Below are 20,175 nucleotides of genomic sequence, written 5' to 3' on the forward strand. Positions count from 1 at the left end.
GGCCGGGCCGCGCCGGGCCGAGCGGGGAGGGACGCGCGGCCGCGGCCCCGCCGGACTACATTACCCATGAGGCACCGCTGCCGCCGCCAGAAGTGCGGTGTGGCCCCGAGGGGTTGTGGGTAGCAGGGTTCTTCCTTTCCGGTGCTGGGCGCCATCAGGTGAGGGCCGGTCCGCGCGCGGCCTTTCCCTCAATCCGTGCCCATCCCGGGACCCGAGCGTCCATCCGCCCGTCCCGCCGCCGCGCCCGCCCGGCTCCGGGTGGGATGGGGCTGCTCCTGCGGCGCGGCGCCTCTGGGAGGCCGGTGGAGGAGGGTCCGCGGGCTGCGCCTCGGTGGGCCGGGGCGGGGAGGGGAGCGGGCCACCCAGGGTGGCCCTGGCGTGGCAGAGCGGGCGCAGGTCGGTGACAGACGGCGCGCCCTGGTTTGCGGTTTGCTCCTGGGGGTTTTGTGCCATTATGCAGTGAAAAGATGGGGTGGCTGGGAGTAGGAATGGATGAACCATAGCTGGGCACGTTCAAACAAGAGGGGTGTCCAAAGTCACACACGAACTATTTTTGGCGTGTTTTTAAATGTAAATAAAGTGAGCTGCTTGTATCTGATGGTGAGTTGGGTGGGGGCTTGATGGAGTTCAGGTACACGTGCTGATTGCTGCACATGTGTAAGGCCTCAGAGGTTTTCAGGAAGACAGCAGTAAGCATGATTAAAAAATAAAGTAATATTTGATTTTTTTAAATGTCTTCAGCTTTTAAGACAATTTCAGCTCAGAAGAGGGACTTTGTAATAGTCATTATTTTCTTAAGGGCAAAATTTGATCTGTAAGAACTTTGTGTTGAGTCCTTGCTCTGCTGAAGTCAATACAAACTGACCCCGACGGTGTTCAGCAGAAACAATTTAAAAAACCCACAGGGCATCTGTGGAGCAAAACACAAATGTCAGCAGCAGTAGGATACTAAGTTATGACACTTCTTGCTTAGTATTGCGTGATCAGTACATCCCATTCTACTTAAAGCCCAGTTTCAGTGGATGTGGAGGAAGGCCTTGTCTCTCCTGAGATGCGGGAGACACCAAGTGAATAGCTCTAAGGAAGCAAAAGGCCCAATCTAGTTTATTTCTTAAGCAACTGTTAAATTTGCACTTACTGATGAAACTGTTCAGCTTTCACTTAGAAGTAAAACCTTACTAAAGTAAGAGTTAACAACAAAGGCCACACTTCTTGCAGACCTGTGGTTCTTTATAGATTGATATTTACAACTTGTTTCAGGTATTAATCGTTGGGTTTGGTAGTATCAGACATAACACATCTGAAAATTTCTCAGTTGAGGAGTTTAACACTTCAGAACATTCAAAAAGGAAGAAAATTGCTGGGAATGGTGACTGCAGCATGTTGTGCTGAAGGCTGCCAGGTGTGATCCATGTTCTCAGGTGTCAGTGGTACAAAGACGCTTCAGAGGTCCCTGTCTTTCAGTGCTGTTCCATGTGTGGTTTTGTGCAGTGCCACCCTTGGAAGATGTTCAAACTGGGAATTGCTTTTGGTGCATTGTTTTCACTGAGCTCTCTGTCCAGCAGGTAGACAGCTATGGGTGCCTACAAGTACATCCAGGAGCTATGGAGGAAGAAGCAGTCGGACGTGATGCGGTTCCTGCTGCGCGTGCGCTGCTGGCAGTACCGCCAGCTGTCGGCCTTGCACCGGGCCCCGCGCCCTACACGACCCGATAAAGCCCGCAGGCTGGGATACAAGGCCAAGCAAGGTAATGGCACGGAGAGGCGGAGTCCGTGTGCCTCACGATGGAGTGACATTGGCTTCCTTCAGTGACAGCAGAAAATCAAAATCTGGAACTGAAGTATCCCCCAATAAACGGCAGTGTCCTGCGTGAAATGAAAAGAATATCATAAATGTTCTCAGTCGGTAGCAGTGCCCACAGCCTTAAACTTAAACCTAAACTTTTAAAAGCCTTAAAACCTTAACTTCACTTAATTTTGCGTCTGTGCCTTCTGTGGCTGTTCTGGCAGGTGAAGATCAAATGGGCTTTGGCCTCAGTTTTTGTTCTTGTGCAACGTTAGTTCCACAGAATTGAGCAGTGTTTTTAGTATCCTAGGGTTGGGGGGTGTCCTTTCTCTGCCCAAGTTTTGTCATGTGTTACTCTGACTTTTTTCAGGGTGACTGAATTGTGACCTAGCACCTGAAAAGAGCTACAAGGGATCTGGATGGAGACTTGCACAAGAGCATGTAGTGACAGGACAAGGGGGAATGGCTTCAAACTGAAAGAGTAGGTTTAGATTAGATATTAGGAAGATATTCTTTACTGTGAGGGTGGTGAGGCACTGGAACAGGTTGCCCAGAGAAGTTGAATACCTCATCCCTGGCAGTGTCCAAGCACAGGCTGGATGGAGCTCTGAGCAGACTGGTCTGGTGGAAGGTGTCCCTGTCCATGGCAGGGGGGTTGGAATTTAGTGGTCTTTAAGGCTCCTTCCAACACAAGCTGTACTATGACTGTTACAGCTGCATGTACTTGGGCAAGGTGATGGAGTTTGTATTGTCATTGGAAAACAGTTACTCGTTGGGGAAAGAAATGGGAAAAGTGGCCATCCATGAGTAACTTGAGGAAATCCAGTTAAAAACCAGTATTTTTATTCACAAGAAAATAAAAAGCTAAGACTTGGCATTTCTGTCACTGTTCATCTAGTTTCCTCATTTCTCAGTGACCAGATTTCAGCAGGGTTTGTGGATGGCTTGTGCTTCAGTGCTTTGTGAGTGCTGCCATCTGAATTGTGGGGTTTGGGTAGTGGTTTTGGTGGGGTTTTATTTTATGATTGTATTACAATATAGCTGTAGCTGATTTTAGTCTGTTTGGGACTAAAACAGACTAAACAGGTGCCATAAGCTCTGGTTTGGAACCAAGAAATGGTTGTGACAGGATATCACTCTCCTTAGTCAGTTGTAATGAAAATGACAAAAACATCTTGTACTATCCACCTCGAATTGTAAATTTTGGTAAAAATTGGTATAATGACTTCGTGTTGCAGCATTTCGTGTAAATTTTTGGGTACAGGGATGAAAATTGCTACTCGAATTGTTCTTGTTCCTAAGGCACTGTTTGTTTTAGGTTACGTCATCTACCGTGTCCGTGTTCGCCGTGGTGGTCGCAAACGCCCGGTCCCGAAAGGTGCAACCTATGGTAAACCTGTACATCATGGTGTTAACCAGCTCAAGTTTGCCCGGAGTCTTCAGTCTGTAGCAGAGGTGAGTATTTTGGTTACTGCTCACAAGTTTGGGTTGGAAAGTTTTAGTCTGTAAAAGCTGAAAATACTCAGAGACAAAAAATATAAAACCAAACCAGCTGCTTTGTTAGTAAGTTGGGTAAAAGATTTTGAATAATGGTGGCAGGAAAGCAGGAGAATGTCTTTAAAAGCTTTATTGAGACAATAAAAAACTATTCAGACTTTAAAAATGGGGTCTGTGGGAACCACTTAGCTGGTTTAATGAAGTTCATAGTGTATACTTCTAAAGTATGCCACAATATTTGTTATGAAAAACACATAACTAGTCCAAGCCACAGTGAAATAAAGAGCTAGGCATGAGACATAAGAATTTGTGTGTGCTAAGGTGTCTTAACTTGTCAGTAAATCCCACTCCTGTGTTCCCTGCCACGTGGTGTGGATCACCAGCTGTAGGTGATGGTCCTTTCACAAAGTACACGTGATTTTCTGACTTAAAGCCTGTAGCACCTGTTTGTGTAGTAGTACTGTTGCACAGCATACTTAGCTGTATTGCAGGAGCTGAAGGCAGCATGCCAGAGACCACCTGCTTCTTTATAAAAAGCTTTGGTATCTCATAAGCACACAGGTTGGGGGTTAATTTATTTTTAGGTGAGATATTGTTACTGAAATACTCAAAATATAAGCTTTGATTCGATGAGATCTTGAAAACTTTACTGCTGTCACAGCAGTAGTCTGGAAGAGATACAGTTCTCACCTTTACAAAAAGAACTTTTTCAGTGGGTTAGTTAATACCAGTCTGCATTCTCAAATGAGACATTGTGGAAGAGGGGAGAGTATTGCTGCCTTTCCGTCTTGAAGCAGAAGACTTTTCTGTTCTCAGGACTTAAAAAATATTTCTGAGTGACTTCTGAAAGTTGAATATGGTGGGATTTTTTTTGTTCCCCAATGAAAAAATGTAAATGGGATATGCTTATTTAAAAGAAACAAAGGTGATGAGTTTGAATTAAAAATGCAATTCTGTTTTCAGTGCTCATGGCATTCTCTTCATATATGTTACTCCCAGATACCTGATGGCTAATCACATGCTCACTTATGACAACTATGGAAGAAGTTATTTGCCCTCAGTTTTAGCTTGAATTTTTCTGAATCTGACAACAGTCTTTCCTGAAGACTTACATTTTTCAGATTATAGAAACGTGGAGCCTCAGTTGGAGCTCCCATCCTTGAATAGAAGCTGGTCGAGGGTGGTTGATGTTCTAATGTTTCATACAGGTGTTGCTCTCACACTGGAAGAAAATGAAGACTTGAAAAAATGTTACTCTGTGTGCAGGAAATAGTCAAGTGCTGTTTAGGGAGGCCTGTAGCAATAGGTTAGGATTACATTGGGGAAGAAGATGAATGGGGTCCATTGGTCATGCTTCCCCATGATGAAGATAAAGTCCTACAACTGAGCACACATAGGGTGTTTTAAGTACGGAGCATTCTTGATGGGAGAAGCAGATGGCATAATAGCTATAATTGCTATTTTCTGCTTTGTTTTGTTTTCTAAACTAAGATTGCATCTTTACAACCACAAGTGAGGATAGGAATAGCAAGCACTAATATGCTAGCAGTAGTACAAAGAGGTGTTACATCAGCTATTCCTTTACTCCTACCAGTACAGGCTTACTCTCTGCAGAAATGCCTTTCTTCCCTGTAGCTTTGGATGCGCAAATTAATCAGTCTTTCATAACTTCCCACAAAAGATTGTTCCATGAGCTCAAGTGCAGCTCATGCTCTTCATCTTCACGTTGAAGTTATTTTTAACATTGTATATTTACTGACTGGGTGCTTCTGTGTACAGAGAGTTCTTTCTTTTGTCAACCAAGCACCTTCCTGCTCATGGTCTTTAAAACCTGTTTCATGCAGGAATCCGAACGGCCTTTTTTTTTTTTGTAACACAGCATTCTTTTCAGCTATTACTTTTCTTGTACCTTTGCAACTGGAAGGGGATGAGTTTTTGTAGGAAAAGAGGTTCTCTTGGGGAAAATTGAAATTTTATGTTTGAGTGAGTCATCTTTCTGCATGAAGAGTGTGCTGCATCCATGGTTTTACAGCCTTTTGCATTCATTTTTTCCTCTAGGAACGTGCTGGCCGTCACTGTGGCGCTCTGAGAGTCTTGAACTCGTATTGGGTGGGTGAAGATTCCACTTACAAGTTTTTTGAAGTGATCCTGATTGATCCCTTCCATAAGACCATCAGGCGGAACCCTGACACCCAATGGATCACCAAGCCCGTCCACAAGCACAGAGAGATGCGTGGGCTGACGTCAGCTGGGCGCAAGAGCCGCGGGCTTGGCAAGGGCCACAAGTTCCACCACACCATCGGTGGCTCACGCCGTGCGGCCTGGAGAAGGCGCAACACCCTGCAGCTGCACCGCTACCGCTAATTCTTGTAAACGTGGCCATCTAATAAAGCTCATGCAGGTTGTTAAATTTAACAGTGCTTCTGCTGCTTCTTGAGTTACGTGGATAAGTGTAGAATTCTCCAGGAGTTCAGATGTTTCCATATTTTGACAGGCTTTTGAAAATGTAATTTGATACTTGTGAAGATTGTGGGCCCTGAGTATAGAGGTCTGTGGTGGGTTTCACTTTCAACATGGAAGGGCGTGTGCTGTGTGTATCGAAAGCCCAAGGGCTGGTCCGTGATCTTTTTTCTCTTGGTGGGCATATATCTAGTCACTGTCTGTAGGTTGGGGTCTCTGCGTCCTGTGCTTAGACTGAAGGCCAGCTTTGATCTTGTGCAATGAGATGTAAACTGAAAGTGCTCATTTATTTTTTATAGGTGATTAAATACTAATGGCAATTTTATTTTTCAAGTTCTGGGTTTTTTTACATCTTCAGTGTCAAACCAGCTCTCAGGCCTCTCAGCTACATTGTCTGAATCAACTAAGCACAGAATGGAAAGGTAAAGCTTGCTCTGGTCATTGAAGTGCACAGTATTAAAAATGTGGACACATCACAAAGAATGATAAGGTTTTAGGCTGAATAGTAAAATACTGACTGTAGAGTAGGTATTATTTCATTTGTCAAGGTTGAGGGGGGACAGTTTCTTAAACCTTCCTTTTGCTCCCAGAGCAGAAAACATGTCTCTCTGTTAAAGAGCTGCATTCTGATTTCTCTGCATGGTTAGGTGGTAGAAATAACCACATTTGGATAACAGTTATAGATGAATGTATTTTTGACTACTTTTTGTGAAATTACAGTGTGACCTTTCAGCATGAAGCCAGCTTTCACATAAAAGCCAAGAGATGAAATGCAGTTCCTGGTAAATTAGGTGGATGGCTGTCCTAGCTTCCACAGATTGTGTACTGTGTCCGTTGGGTAGTGATAGGAAAAGACATTGATAGAAAGCCCAAAAAGTAGCTGTGTCTTCCAGCAGCTTGGGATGTGGATTGATTTTTTCTCTTTTTTTTCTCCTGAGACTTAAAACATGTCAAGATTTTCCCTTCAACTGAGAAATTCACTTAATACTCCTCTTTAGTTAAAGTTCATACAGGAGGGTGGTAGTCTGAAGAAGAGACATTTTGGCAGTGTGTTCTTAAAGCCAGGAAGAACAGCTCAAGGTGGCAATTCTTTAATGATGTGTTTTGTTTGGTTCAAACAAGAAAAAGGCAAAGTAATCTTCTGTTAAAAATTGTTAAAGCTGTCTGCTTTAAAGAAGGGAGATATTTTTAGCCTCTCCTTTGAAGTATCTCTGGTGTTCTTGAAAGCAGCTCCTGTGATGGTGTAGAACAGGAAGTTTCTCAGAGCAAATTTGATGAGTGAAGTCTCTCCTGAGCATGGATGAGGTTATTGCAGAGAGGGGGCTGATCTGTCTGGTTTGTAGATTTAAGGGTTTAAGGTAGTGCCAGTATGGCCAGTGTGTCCATTCCTCTGGAATTTCTTTTGTCTGTTTGAGCAACATGGTCTAGAAAAAGGCGTCCCTGCCCATGGCAGGAGATTTGGAACTGGCTTTAAGGTCCCTTCAACCCGAATCTATGATTTTTTTTTGTTGTTGTTGTTGTTGTTTGGTTGGGTTTTTTTTAAGGCAACAACTTCAAGACTGATGATACTGTACTAGGGGTTGTTAAGCTGTTTGGACCCTTGCCACGATGGGGAAGGTGACAGTAGGTGATGGGGCAGTCAGCACTAATGCTGTATCCTTTGCCAGCCTTCAAACCGTGCAGCACGTGGCAGGTGTCTTCAGTGACCTGCCTGAGGCTGGCCCTTGGTACTGTAACTCTTTGAGCTTTAAAATAAGGGGAAAAGCACTGTCCCCTCCAAAGTTTATTGAAAACTGCTGATGACAGTGTACCATGGTGTCTGTCAGACCAGTGAAGGAATTTGAAACAGATGGTAGTGCCTTCAAAGGATGCTCTGAGTATGTACAGCTCATTCCAAGTCTTTGAGAAATCGGATTTCCTTAGTGTTTTTCCACACTGGAAGTGTCTTACGCTCTTAAAAATGATTTTGAGTTTGAAGGGACATTGCCATGCAAAATTTATGTGAAGTGGTAAGACACATTATCTTTTATTAAAATCTTTATTTAAAGAAGGCAAAACATTGAGGAAAAACTTCCTTTGTTTGGGGTTGTTGGCTTGAGAAGTCAGGGTTAGAGAGAGGTTATGTGATCTCTGCCTTTCCTGCTTGATTCTTGAACCTGTTTTGCAAGTTCAAGAGATTGCTAGTAGCCTGTGTTCCTTAAGATTGTGGTAGAAACCAGTCATCTGAGACTGTCCTAGTGAGAGGCTGTAACTTGAGTTCAACCCTCCCCAGACACCAAGGGTCTGCCTGAAACAGGGACACTAAGCTGTAGCTGAAGGAGGGCAGGGGGAGGGAAGAGGAAGCTTCAGGAATTTCACTAGGCAAATCTATTAAGACTAATCTATTAAGACATAGAGGAATCCAGTAATCTGTTTCCAAGCCATCTACTTGGCTCTGTGTGCAGGACTGATCATTTCTCAGTCTGAGCAGGCACGTTTTGGATGTAATTAAAAGAGCTGTCTGGTTTCTAAGCAAGACAAAATGAATACCACAGTTACACTGCAGAGAAATGGGGCTGTACAGTACCAGCCTGGTTCAGCCTGGTTTTAGGTGCTGTTGGAAATAGTTGACTGTTAGCTTTTATTAGGCTGGATTTCACTTTTGTGTCAGCTGCCTAGATTAGCTAATCACTCAGCTTTTGGTACAAGGTGAGGGCCTGGCAAGGGCACTATTTCTGTCCTGAAGGGTGGGATGTGTAAAAACAGATTGTGTGATTTAGGATGTTCTTTAAATAAACAAGTAGTACTCCCTTCCACATACTTAATAGAAGTGCTCATTACTTGGCAACACTAGCTAGGTTGAAAAGTAGGGACTCACTAATCAACAGTGAGTGTAATTGTTTCCTTGCTTTGTCTCCAAAGCATTGGGAATCTCTGTGGGGCAGCTGTGTGCTGCTGGGAGAGGGACACTGGCGTGATGCCTGCGGAAGGCACAGATGCTGGTGGAGGAGGCAGTTGGCTCCTTCCTTGCAGCAGAAGGTCATGGAATTTCACTGGTGATTTTTGTGGGGGCCTTAGAATGAAGTAATTAGTGATGGAGGAGAGTTATAGCTTGACTTTCTCACTTATCTCTGTCCTTGTAATGCAGCAGTTGTTCACTAGCCTTGACCCAGTAGAGAAAAGTGACTGCCTGTGAAGAGTTCTGTGCAGCTAATGAATTAAAAAGTGAGGCTCTAAAAATAGAGCCTGATTCCTACTCTATTATCTACTCACTCTGCAAGCTGGGAAAAAACAGTGTATTTTTGTACATTTCTTTTCTTTTCCAGCAGACACAAGTCTGGTTCGGAGAATATCAAGCCAAAATACTCAGAGTGATGGAAACACTGCTACAGCCACAAAAATACCCAATTTGGATTTGAATTGGATGCTCTTTTCTGGGGCTTTGAGCAAGCACCAACTTTTTGATCCAATCCTTTTAAAGTAATTGTTTGAAATGTAAAGCTGTATGAAAGGATGGAGAGCCTGTAGGTCGTTCTCTTCATGTGTCAGGGTTCTGAATCAGCTTCAATTTAATAATTACACACAGAGTGTTTAGGTTGCAGAGTCTCGCTCCCTACAGTTAGGAAGTGTCTGAGCTACACTGCTTACACAACCTTTAATTCAGTGCCTATCCTGCTCTTACCTAATGGGCCAGAAGAGGCCTCTGGCAAAGCCAGGACTGCAGCCCAGTTCTTCTGGACCCCTTGTTACTGCCTGAAATTTAGGAGAGCATGCTTTTCTTTGGTATCAAATGATGTTCAGTGATGTAATTAAAGGCTCTTATTGTAATGAAGATGACATTCAATCTCATTAAATACTGTCATCCATCCATCATTCAGGGGTATCCTGGGGATCAGGGAGCAGATGAGTGATTAAATTAAGCCTGGCTCTGATAAGACCAATGCTGGCTGACCCTGCTCTCTCAGATGGCAGGTACCCCTCTTCCAAGCCTTCTCAGGTCTCCCTGCATTTCTAGTGCCTGGCTTTGGGAAAACCCTCGCTAGTTAATATGCTGGACCCTAGCTGACTCCATAGGGGTTTTGCAGTCTGTATCTCCTTGCACAAGAGCAGCAGAAGAATGCCTCTGGACCCAAGCTGGCTGTCCATGTGCAAGTTGAGGAGTTCTCTTGGAAACACAAGAGTGGAGAGGCACATAGAAGAGAAAAAAGAATAAATAAAGGAGGAGAACAAAGAAGACAAGCTGGCTTTCAGTGGGGCTTGTTAGTACCTTGGTGCAGGTGCCTGGTGACAGGAACACCTGATAGAGGAGGCTATAGCTAGCCAGGGTCTCACAGGGCTCATCAGCCAGGTCTGTGTGGGGCAGTCCCCACGGTACAAACCTGGCTGAACAAACCTACAGCTCCACGTGCCTGTGTCTCTGGTATCATTCTGCTTCCCTGAAACACCAGGCAGCGGCTGCACTTCACCAAATCCAGAGTGGGAGGACAGTTCTCATTTGGTGCTGTGAAATAAATGTACTGTGTCCAGTGCTCAAGCCCTCCATGTCCCAGGCTTTGTCACCAGGCTATGTGTCAACAGAGCAGCAGGCAGAAACCAAGACCCTGTTAACTCTGCATAGTGTTCACACATGTAATGAAAATGAGTCGTCATCCCCTGAGAGCTCATCCACCAAACAGAGGAAGTAGCTCATTAGTTCAGTGTTCACTTGTTCATTTATTCATACAGTTTTCTTGCAGCATTGTTTTTCTATGACTAACAAGCAATTATTTGAACCCTTTCCTTGTACGAGAATCGTGGCCCTTCAACTCATCTGCTGTTACAATCCACCTGCCTCTCTCACGGGTTTCATGATTAGTCAGATAAGTTTAGATGGCAAGTTACACAACCTTTATAAATTCTGTGTTTTGAGCTTTGTGTTCTTAGTTCTTTCAGAGCCATATATAAAAATAATGTTTTATAAGTTGCTTTGTTTGCAACTATTTGGAAAGTGGTTTTGCCAAGGCACAGTTAAACAAAGCCGCAGTGAACCTTTTAAGCAAAACAGAAAATTTTGTATTGTTTTCACTTTGCAAGTTACTGCTACAGGTGTTGGTGGAGAATATCTGTTTAAGATCTTTTTTACAGAAAAAGACACAAAGTAGGATTCAGCTACGCAGGAAAAGTCTGTGCAAGTAAAAGGAACTTTCTTGAGTTTTGGGGTTTTTTAAAATAGAATTATAGAAAATACTTGATTCAATTGGTCATGTTGAATCTGTAGAATCTAGTCCCCAATCTTAACCTAAGTAGTTTTATTTCTGATAGATGCCTGGTAGTCCATTCTTAAGAGGGAGAGACTAAAAACCCATATGAGCTAATGGTAAGATACTAAGTTTTTCATGTTAGCACCAATGATTTGTGCTGGGAAGGTGATTGCTGTCCATTATAAACATCAATTTTAAAGCAATAGTTATATCATATCAATGGGAAACACAAAATAAGTTGATTACTGTAAGTTACACTGAAAACCCAATTCTTAGATTTATGATTTATGTTGCTGAGAAAGTAAAAAGAGAACACCGTGGACAACTGAATCACTGTTCTGACTCCTGAGGCTAAATGAAAATCTCCAGGATGGTTATTACTTTCATTGGCTAGTTTAATAAAAAATACGAGAATCATAAAACTATGTAAAGCATATGGCATAGATGAGTTCTGTTTTCTCCAGTGATGGCCCCATCTGTTTAGAACTGAAAACTTCAAAATGCCTCTGTAGCAAATCTCGCCTTCTAGTAGGTGCTATTCTGACTACATTCTGAATTTTAACCTATTTTAAGAACAAATAATTTTAAAATAAGAAAAGTTTTGAGCATGAATAATTATGTTAGCCAAATTATGACAGTGTGGAAATGAATCACAGATATGAAACTTGATGATTTTCACAGATTCTGCAAGTTGCCCTAAAATGACCTTAATTGCATTACAGTTTGAATATTGAATTGTATGGTAGTTTCACAGGAAGTTTGTAATAGCAGTAAAGGCTGAAGCAATTTTGTCCTATTCAGGGTGTGAGACAGAGAACCAGGGAAGTGACTGCCTTCCATCTTTCCCCACTTTGGCCCACCCTGAAGTGGTAACACTGGACCAGCACCCCCAGCCAACCCAAGCTGACCCATCTCGTTTCTCCTGGGTTTATTTACAGCTCTGTGCAACGCGCTACTGCTTGCTGCTGACTCGGTTCTTTTTGTTGTTGTTGCTGTTGTTCAACAGGAGTGAGATTGCCAAAGTTGTAGTTGTTTGGTTTGTAAAAGATGAGCTGCTCAGCTTTGTGTGCCAACGCTGTTGTCACAAGAGCTGATTCTGATGGTCTGTCAGGCACGGCGGGGAGGAGCAGAGGTGGGAGAGCAGTGGGTCTGAGCTGGCCAGCTCTGAGGTGGGAGACTCTGTAATGTGTCCTGCTGGGATCTGTGACTCGGCACTGGATTAAGACTTGGCATTGCCTCAAAGGGAAATAAAACAAGAAAAAATGTGAATGGCCATGCAGGGCCAGCCCAGAGGTCTAATGGACACAGCGCCTGCTTTTGACAGGGACCAGTGTTGGGCGTTTGGAAAAAGGCTGGTGAGCACAGAGCAAGTCCAGCCCCACAGGTAGCATCTCCAGTTCTCTGAAGAGCCAGGTAAGGATGTCCTCACAGTGTGGTTGCCCTCGTGCCAGCAGCCACCCAGGACAGCTGCACGCTGTGACATCCAGCACTGGCTGGGAACTCCCACAGGGCTTCTGGCTCAGCAGGCTGGATCCGTATGCAGGATGGCATCTGAAGGTAGATAAAGAGAAAATTATTGCCTTGACTCATAAGTGCCTCCTGTAATTTGAAATGGGAAGTGGAAATATAACCTGTTTTTATGGTCTGCTCCTGGAAGCTCACTGAACCAGAGACTTTCCAGATGACTCAGAGCAAGATGGTTGTTTGCTGAGAACTGCTGTATCAAGGGTTTGGCAGGATTATATAACAAGCAGTTGTCCTTCACCCCTGATAATGTGTCTTCTCTGCGAGACTCATGCGTACACTTGACCAGTGTTGAGGAACAGCAATAAAACAAAATGGCAAGCGCCTGGAGGCATCTTCAGGATGCAGCTGAGCTCCTGCCTGTAACAGATCTATTATTTGTTTCTAGACATTGCATTCCAGTTCAGGAAAACATGATAAAATTTCACGGCTAGCCTCATGATGCCACCCATTCCTTTGCAGTGGTCCTGTTTAGGTTGTGTTTGGCATGGTGTACCTCACTCTATTTAGCAGAAGCACTAAAACTAGTTGTGGAGAATGTACCTGTTTCTTTGCTAAGGCTCAGAGAGTGAACTCCCTGGGAACTGGAGCAAGGCTGACTGATTATGTGTGCTTAAATTTTTCGATGTCTCTTTAAATGCCCCTCCTGGAAAAGATGGCACTGGATTGAGCTTTGGTGAAAATTGTCAGTGTTTGCAGATGAAGGTTAAGAAGATCCTTTCTAGGATGCATTTTCCCAATTCAGGAAAAAAAAACAATAAACACCCACACACAAGAAAACTCCACAAAACAAACAAAAAAAACCCAAACAAACCAAACAAAAAAATGAAAACCCAGAAAAAACAGGAATGGTCCTTTTTGTCAATGTCTTATACCAACTTTTGAAGAAGATAATTGATTTTGTTGGGGAATTCCAAGAGTATTTTCAGTCCTTGGAACTGTGTTTGAAACTAATTAACTCTATTCCAGCCAAAACCAGCACAAGACCCAAGCTGGGAATTGCATTTATTTGCTGATGTTCACGTAACAAGAGATGCAATGACCATGATGATTTTATTAAAACTGCAAGTGCCTCACCAGGAGGTTTTGTTGGTTTGCCTGTGATCACTAGAAGGAATGAGAGAATTGGCTTCTTTCCCTCTTTTGTAATGGTTTAGAGAAGAAAGTTCTTACTCTGACAATGCAGAGAGCCAGTTTTGCTGCATGTGAAGCTGGTAGCTGAATCTGACTAAATGCAAGTCTGCCTTTATTCACAAGGCTGATAATATCCAGCTCTGTTTCCATCCCATCAAATACGAATGGTCCCTTCGTAGGAATATTGTTGTGTCAGGAGTAATCCAGACAAGTCGCTGAGGCATAACACAGTCAGACCCAAGATTCAGGACAGCCAGAGAGGTCAGCATTTCCACTGCTTGTACAAGTGCCAAAACTGCAAGTGCAAATTAGTTTGGACACCCAGCAATGTTTGTACCCAGAGATATCCCACCAACATATTTCTAGGGCCCTACAAATATCATTTGGATCTCATGCTGGTGTTTTGGGATTACACCCTTCTGCTTTCAATAGAGTTATTCCAGATTTATCTGGAATCTGAGTTATTTTAAGAAGCGTTGTGCACTTGCAAAATAGTTCGAATACCTCAGGTTTGTTTCTAGTGAGCTTTCACTCTTGCTACCAATGCCTTGCAAAGGGTTTTATGAGAGAAACTCCATTTGTTTTAACAGTTAAGTTTTTATAGCTGGAAGCAATTTTCTTTAGTGTAACATTTCAGGAGCCCTTTATGGCTAGCGATATTTCATTGAATGCCTGAAGATTGAGACCAACTGCATGACTTTATCATGTATAAAGCTTATTATCTGACATAATTTGGTGCATAGCAGGCTTATTTATTTAAAAGGTCACACAATCATATTTCACCCCTGGTAATGGCATTTTTATCCATTTAATAGGTTTATCCTAAAGCATATTTATTCCTAATGCATTTTATTCAGAAGCCAGTTAATAACTTTAACTCTTTAGGCTCTTTACAGAAGCCAGCTTTTCAGAACAAGAATTTGACCAGTTGGGCCTAATCCAGCAGCACACAAGGTCCAATACAGTGTCCCAGGCATCATGTCTTGATTTAACTCAGCACCTCAAAACTGTAAGTCATCTTTTGGCCTCCAAGTTAGCCAGGGTGAGACAACAATCAGGGGAAAGAACACTGTGCTGGATAGAGTCTGAACCTGTCTTGGCCCTTGAGCTGCCAGCTATAGTTCAGGTAGTTACAGGTAGTAAGTCTCAGGGCCAAAATGTGTTTTGGTTTATTTCCCAGAGAATTTTTTCAGATTTGACTATAGTTGTTTCGCCTGGATGTAAAAAGGCAGTTCTCACTCTCTGGGCTAGGGATCAATGGCACCTGTAATGAAAGCTGTTAATTTTCTACAAACTTGTGCTATTTAAGGCCCAGATGCAAGTTGTATTTGCCTCTGTTCATAACTGAGCTGAGTTTTCTCTGGAATTTTCCTTGTAAAATACACCAGTAATCACAGTAAGCTTGTGCTGCTGCAGAGGAGAGAAGCAAGGGTGATACACAAAACCTTGCAGGAGCTGGATCTATTGTTTCTGTGTGTCCCCTTCATACAACCTGCAGAATTTCCCCAAAACAAGGAGAAGGCATCATTTGCATCTCTGCTCTGCCCAGGATGAGCTTTATGTTTGTGTAACACTACATCTCCCCAAGAATGAACATAGCTTACAAAGAGAAAAAGCAAACTGGGTTTATGTTTTGGTGGCCTGAAGGGTTCAGAAGGTGGAACTGAGCTATAAGAAGACTTCTGAAGCAATGGTTTTGATCTGGCGTCAGCAGTGACACCACACCAGGGATGTCCTGGCCAGCACCATGTCAACGCAGTGCCAATGTGATCGTTGGCAGCCTGCAGCTTAGCTAACTTCCTAGAGACCATTGGTGCTTTGAAATAAGGTGCTCTTCAGGACACTGTGATATAAAAGAGTTTGAAAAAGGCAGAGGAAAATACAAAAATCCAGACTTAGAAGGGCATTTATTACAAAAGACACCAGAGTGGGAAATGCAGTTGCCCCTGGAGAGATTTGGGTGGTGGGGAGAAGGGACTGGCAGCTGTCAGAGCACAAAGCAGCAGTCATGAGCTGACTGTGCCTTGAATACAACACTGCTGATGCCTTCTCTGAGACAGCACAATGTGTCAGAAATCACCTGTAGCTAAGTTGTGTGAGTCTTGGTTTTTCAGTGAAGGTAAAGGGTAGCTTCTTGTACATCCTTTGCACTGCCCATTCTGCTTCTCGCCGAAAAATCACATTTTGCCCAATCAAGCAGTATATATTCTCATTGTTGTCTCATTAGCTGATGATTTTGTTTCTGGATAAATAGATGATACATTGACAGATTAAGGAAAAAGGAAAAGGTGGGCAGTGATATAAGATAGGTTTAATTAATGAAGAGTTAATGCTTTGTCTTTCTAGACTAAAAGTCCAAGCCATCACCTTCCATTTAAATCTACAGGGGCAGCTGAGTCTAGTTGTAGTACATCACTATTGCATGAGGTTATTTCCCATCAATTTGACCAGTCCAGGCAACCAATTGTATTACCAAATTATGTGAAGAAAAAGCACACTTGCAATAAGAGTGGGTAAGACAAAAAAGTGGCAGGGTTATGTGCTTCAGGCTACAAACTGACTGCTGAGGATCTTAATCAGGAAGAGAGTTACCCTATGGGCAAGTTAGTATATGACTGTCTATTAGGAGCTTTTATTTCTTCCTCTAAGGCTCTGATACCGAGAGACAGGATGTGAGTGCAAGGAGATGGTTTGTGAGCCACATCCTCTGCTTGGTTATACTTAGCTCTGTGACTGCACCACTCCCAGTACCTAAGCTAGCTGCATTTGTGTCATGTAGGCATGCCCTTAATGGGCAGCTTTAAATTATTCTATATTTAGCTTTTGCTTCTTCCTAAAGCATTCTGCACACATTCAGCCTATGAAGGGATGTGATGACAAGCTAAAGACCTCTGGGACCTCCTTGTCAGGATTTCTCTTCAACAGAGAGAAAAAAGTGCACCAGCTGAAAGAGTTAGAGATATGTATGTTAAACAGGAATGGAGAAAAAGTAGGGCAGGGGGTCAGAAAACACTGTGTAGGGCTTGACCCAAGCTGACTCTAATCAATAGAAAAATTTCCACTGCCTTCCAGAGGCTAAGATTAGTTAGATGAGTTATGGCTATTTATATCATTTAATGTACGAAAGAAGTCACAGTTACAGCTATCTTTATAAAGACTTTTAGAGGGCAGTATTTAAGGTAGTAACTGTAGATAGCAAGTGAATCTTTGCTTTAAAGATACTGGAAATGCAAGGATGGATTTGGTATCAGTTGCCTCACCTAAGTGTACTTGTATGAACTAGTTCCATCTGCAGTTGTGGAGCTCAAATTATTCAGGACAGACACATTACTGAGGGTGAATTTCAGGAGGCTATCACACAGACCGACCAGAGAGGAAAAGAGTGACAAAGGATTTTTATATGGGGGAAAATAACTTTTATTATATGTAAACCATTGTATGCTGTAAACAACCAGGGAAGAGAACTGGGACTTAGCATAGATCTATGCAAATGTCAGCACTGTTCTGAGCATCAGTCAAAAAGACAAATAACAGGTTAGGAATTTTTTCCTGAGGTAATAAGGGGAAAAAGAAATGGAAAACTTCAGGAGCTGTTGCAGCATGAAAAAATGCTGCTCCTTGGCACTCTTCAAGTAAACAATTTTTGTCTCTTTGCAAAGTTTATGTTTTGGGATCAAACTAATATTATTGTAAATGTGCCAGGCACTGAAGAAATCCACCTCATCCACAAGCACAAATGCCTGCTGATGGAAACTCATGTGTTCCTGGGTGATGTGTGGATGTTTACCAGGATTAGGAGGGCCTCTCCATGGGGACAGAAAGGTGCAGGCCTTTCAGTTCCAACCTGAGGAACCACCAGCATTTCAGGTGTGAGGAAAAAGAGTCATCAGCCTCTACATACCTGTGCTGAGGTGGCCAAAATGCATCCTGTCCCACCATCCAGCTATCAGCTGCACTTAAGTCAGCATTATTTGGCGCAACACCATTGTGCCATCTCCCATCCAGAGGTAGGAGAATCTGTAGCACAGACGGGAATCACTCTGCAACCTCTGGAATCTAAATATGCAGCTTGATCTGCTCCATGTGTGTGGGCTGGGAGGAAAGAGGGATAAATGTTTGTGTTCCTTCCCAGGGGTGGGAAGGGGTTTGAAGAAGCTTTCTGTCCCACCTTCTGTGCTTTTTCCCTTCTTCTGCCCCTTCATGTTTCAATGCCTCACTTCAGTCTCTTCCCAGAACCACAAGTCTTCTGCAGACAGCAGCAGTAAACAGAGGCTGAAGGATTCTAAGGACTGACCACACGGCTTCCCAATCACTCTTCCACTGATCATTCAAGTGCCTTCCCAGCCTTCAGGCTGGAGACGTGCCATGCCACTGTGAATGCCAGCAGTACACTGCCTCTCCATAATGCTAGGATTTGTTTTGCCCTTCATGGAAAGCTGAATCACAGTCCCTTGTGGGGACCAGGGAATGTCCACTGTGCATCACATCTTTTAGGGAATGTTATTTGCAGCTCAGCAAGTAACACTAGAGCTTTAGCAGCCAAGCTAGAGTCAAAGAAAAACCCCTCAAGAAGAAGCCCAGGCACCATGACTTGGCCAGTACCCAGAGCCACAAGGTATTATGCCAGGTGTTGGCTTGTGTGGCTTTGGAAGAGGTAGGCAGAAAGAGGCTCCGAGAAAAATTTCACCCTCTTATTACATTGGCAGAGTAGAGTCTTCTTCCAGGTTACAGGGCAGAATAAAAACCTTGAGGCTCTCTGAGACAGTTTTCTTGTCCAAACATTGAAGTGCCTCTCGTGGTCTACTGTGGCAGTCCACAGCTTTGTGCTGAACAGCAGAAATAGAGCACAGGAGTGGACAGGGCCATTTCTGAGACCTCCTTTAGAAACTCCAGGACAGGGGTCACACTGTTTGCATCATCCCATGGCTACCCACAGCCAGCTCTACCTGCTGGACCATCTCAGGAAACACACCTTTTGGTGTCCTTGATGTGGACAAGGATCCTGTGTGAGGCTGGGTGGTGGGCCCATTATTTACTTTTTGCCATACTCCATCCCTAAGAGGAGTGCTTGGCTCTTGCAAACCGTATGTGTGTGTGTGGAGCCACCTCAGGGAAAGGAACATGAAAGGATGTATTATGGGAACATAGAGAGCCATCCTAGGTTTGGATGGGTTGTTCTGAGATAGGAGAAGGAAAAGAAATACATTCTTGAAGATAGATGGGGGTTGGCTTCAGGACTGCCAACTGCAGTACCAGAGGTAAGAGCAGGCTGAAATTGCTATAATGATCCCCGAGAGTCTCAAAAGTAGATGGTAAAAGATATTAGAGGCTGGAATCTCTCTGGGAGTGACAAAATCATGTCCTGGCAGTAAATAGGATAGACTGAGATTAGGAGCAACAATGTGATGGCCTCTCCTTACGGCATCCTACGAACCTGCGTACATTGCCTTTCCCATTTGTCCCGCCAGGCAGGAGCAGCAGCATTTATCCTTGCCCACAAAGGAAGTGAACAAGCAGTCCTTCCCCTTATTGACCACTCTCAGGAATGGAGTCCATGCACTTGAAAAACCTGGAGCCTCCCTTGAACACCACAAACGGCCTGCAGGCCAGGTGGACCTTTGGTCTGAGTGCCAGTGCCTCCATACCAAAGATGACTTTGGGTGCTGCCACCACCACCTGCAAATTGAAGCCTTATCCAAAAGCAAGAGTTCTGCAGTGTCTTTTAGCAGACCCAGTGAACATCTGAGGTCGATGACCCACCAGTTAATAAACATTATTCAAGCATCTGTTTTGCTAAAATCCAAATGTAACATTAAAAATCCCAGAGACACAGAGTACACAGATGGAGAGGACTTGCTCTGCTGTTGTTCCCCATGTCCAAGCTAGTTTTCTAATAGCATTTGATTTATTCACTATCTTCTCCTTTGAGTCTGTAGGCCAATTTCATCTGTTGAGAGGTTTGAGATGCCCTGATAGGCTAATATCAAATACATCTTACTTGTGCTCTGTCCACAAAGACCAGCAGCCAGGCAGAGGAGTGAGACAGAGCCCTGAGCACGGGAAGGGAGGGTGGGCCATTGTCCCCTGTACCTGACCATGCCCAGGGGCAGGCAGCACTGCTCGGCAGCCAGTAATGCAGACAGGGACTATACAAGAGCCAGAGGGCAGCACGGCAGGGCTCAGGAAATGTAGTTTGGAGTAGGTATGAGGAGGAGAACTGGGAATATAAGAAGCTGTTTCTGCAGGAAATCAGGGCTGCGGGATGAAGGGTCTGGAGACAGTGACAGATATTGAGTGTGGACCACTGGAAAGCTGTATGCCTCCCAACTGCTGACCATGCACAGAAAAATGGGAAAACTCACCCTCTTACCTTATTCGAGAAGTGATGAAGTTCACACAAACTGACCTGTTTACCTCATTTGAGCGGAGAGGAAACTCACCCAAATTAGAAGGCGGTAAACTACATTTAGCTGCGTTTAACCTCCACTTGTTAACCTCATTTAACCCCACTGCCTCACTCAGTCTGGAGGTCAGTACAGTCCATGAAACCACACAT

General features: G+C 43.8%; 1 protein-coding gene across 2 annotated transcripts; it reads left to right on the plus strand.

Annotated features, from left to right (window-relative positions):
- Positions 1–70: 70 nt before the first annotated feature.
- On the plus strand, positions 71–5,697 carry RPL15 (ribosomal protein L15). 2 transcript variants are annotated; one of them, XM_069007289.1, is made up of 4 exons: positions 71–158; positions 1,566–1,747; positions 3,104–3,240; positions 5,341–5,697. In XM_069007289.1, exons 2-4 carry the CDS (start codon positions 1,576–1,578, stop codon positions 5,644–5,646), a joined length of 615 nt encoding a protein of 204 aa, XP_068863390.1. In that variant the 5' UTR covers positions 71–158; positions 1,566–1,575; the 3' UTR covers positions 5,647–5,697. The 2 variants fall into 2 exon arrangements, with proteins under 2 accessions (XP_068863390.1, XP_068863389.1); XM_069007288.1 differs by having other exon boundaries at positions 81–158; positions 1,563–1,747.
- The last annotated feature ends 14,478 nt before the right edge of the window (positions 5,698–20,175 follow it).

Source organism: Aphelocoma coerulescens, chromosome 2, assembly GCF_041296385.1.
Source record: "Aphelocoma coerulescens isolate FSJ_1873_10779 chromosome 2, UR_Acoe_1.0, whole genome shotgun sequence".
Taxonomy (NCBI): domain Eukaryota; kingdom Metazoa; phylum Chordata; class Aves; order Passeriformes; family Corvidae; genus Aphelocoma; species Aphelocoma coerulescens.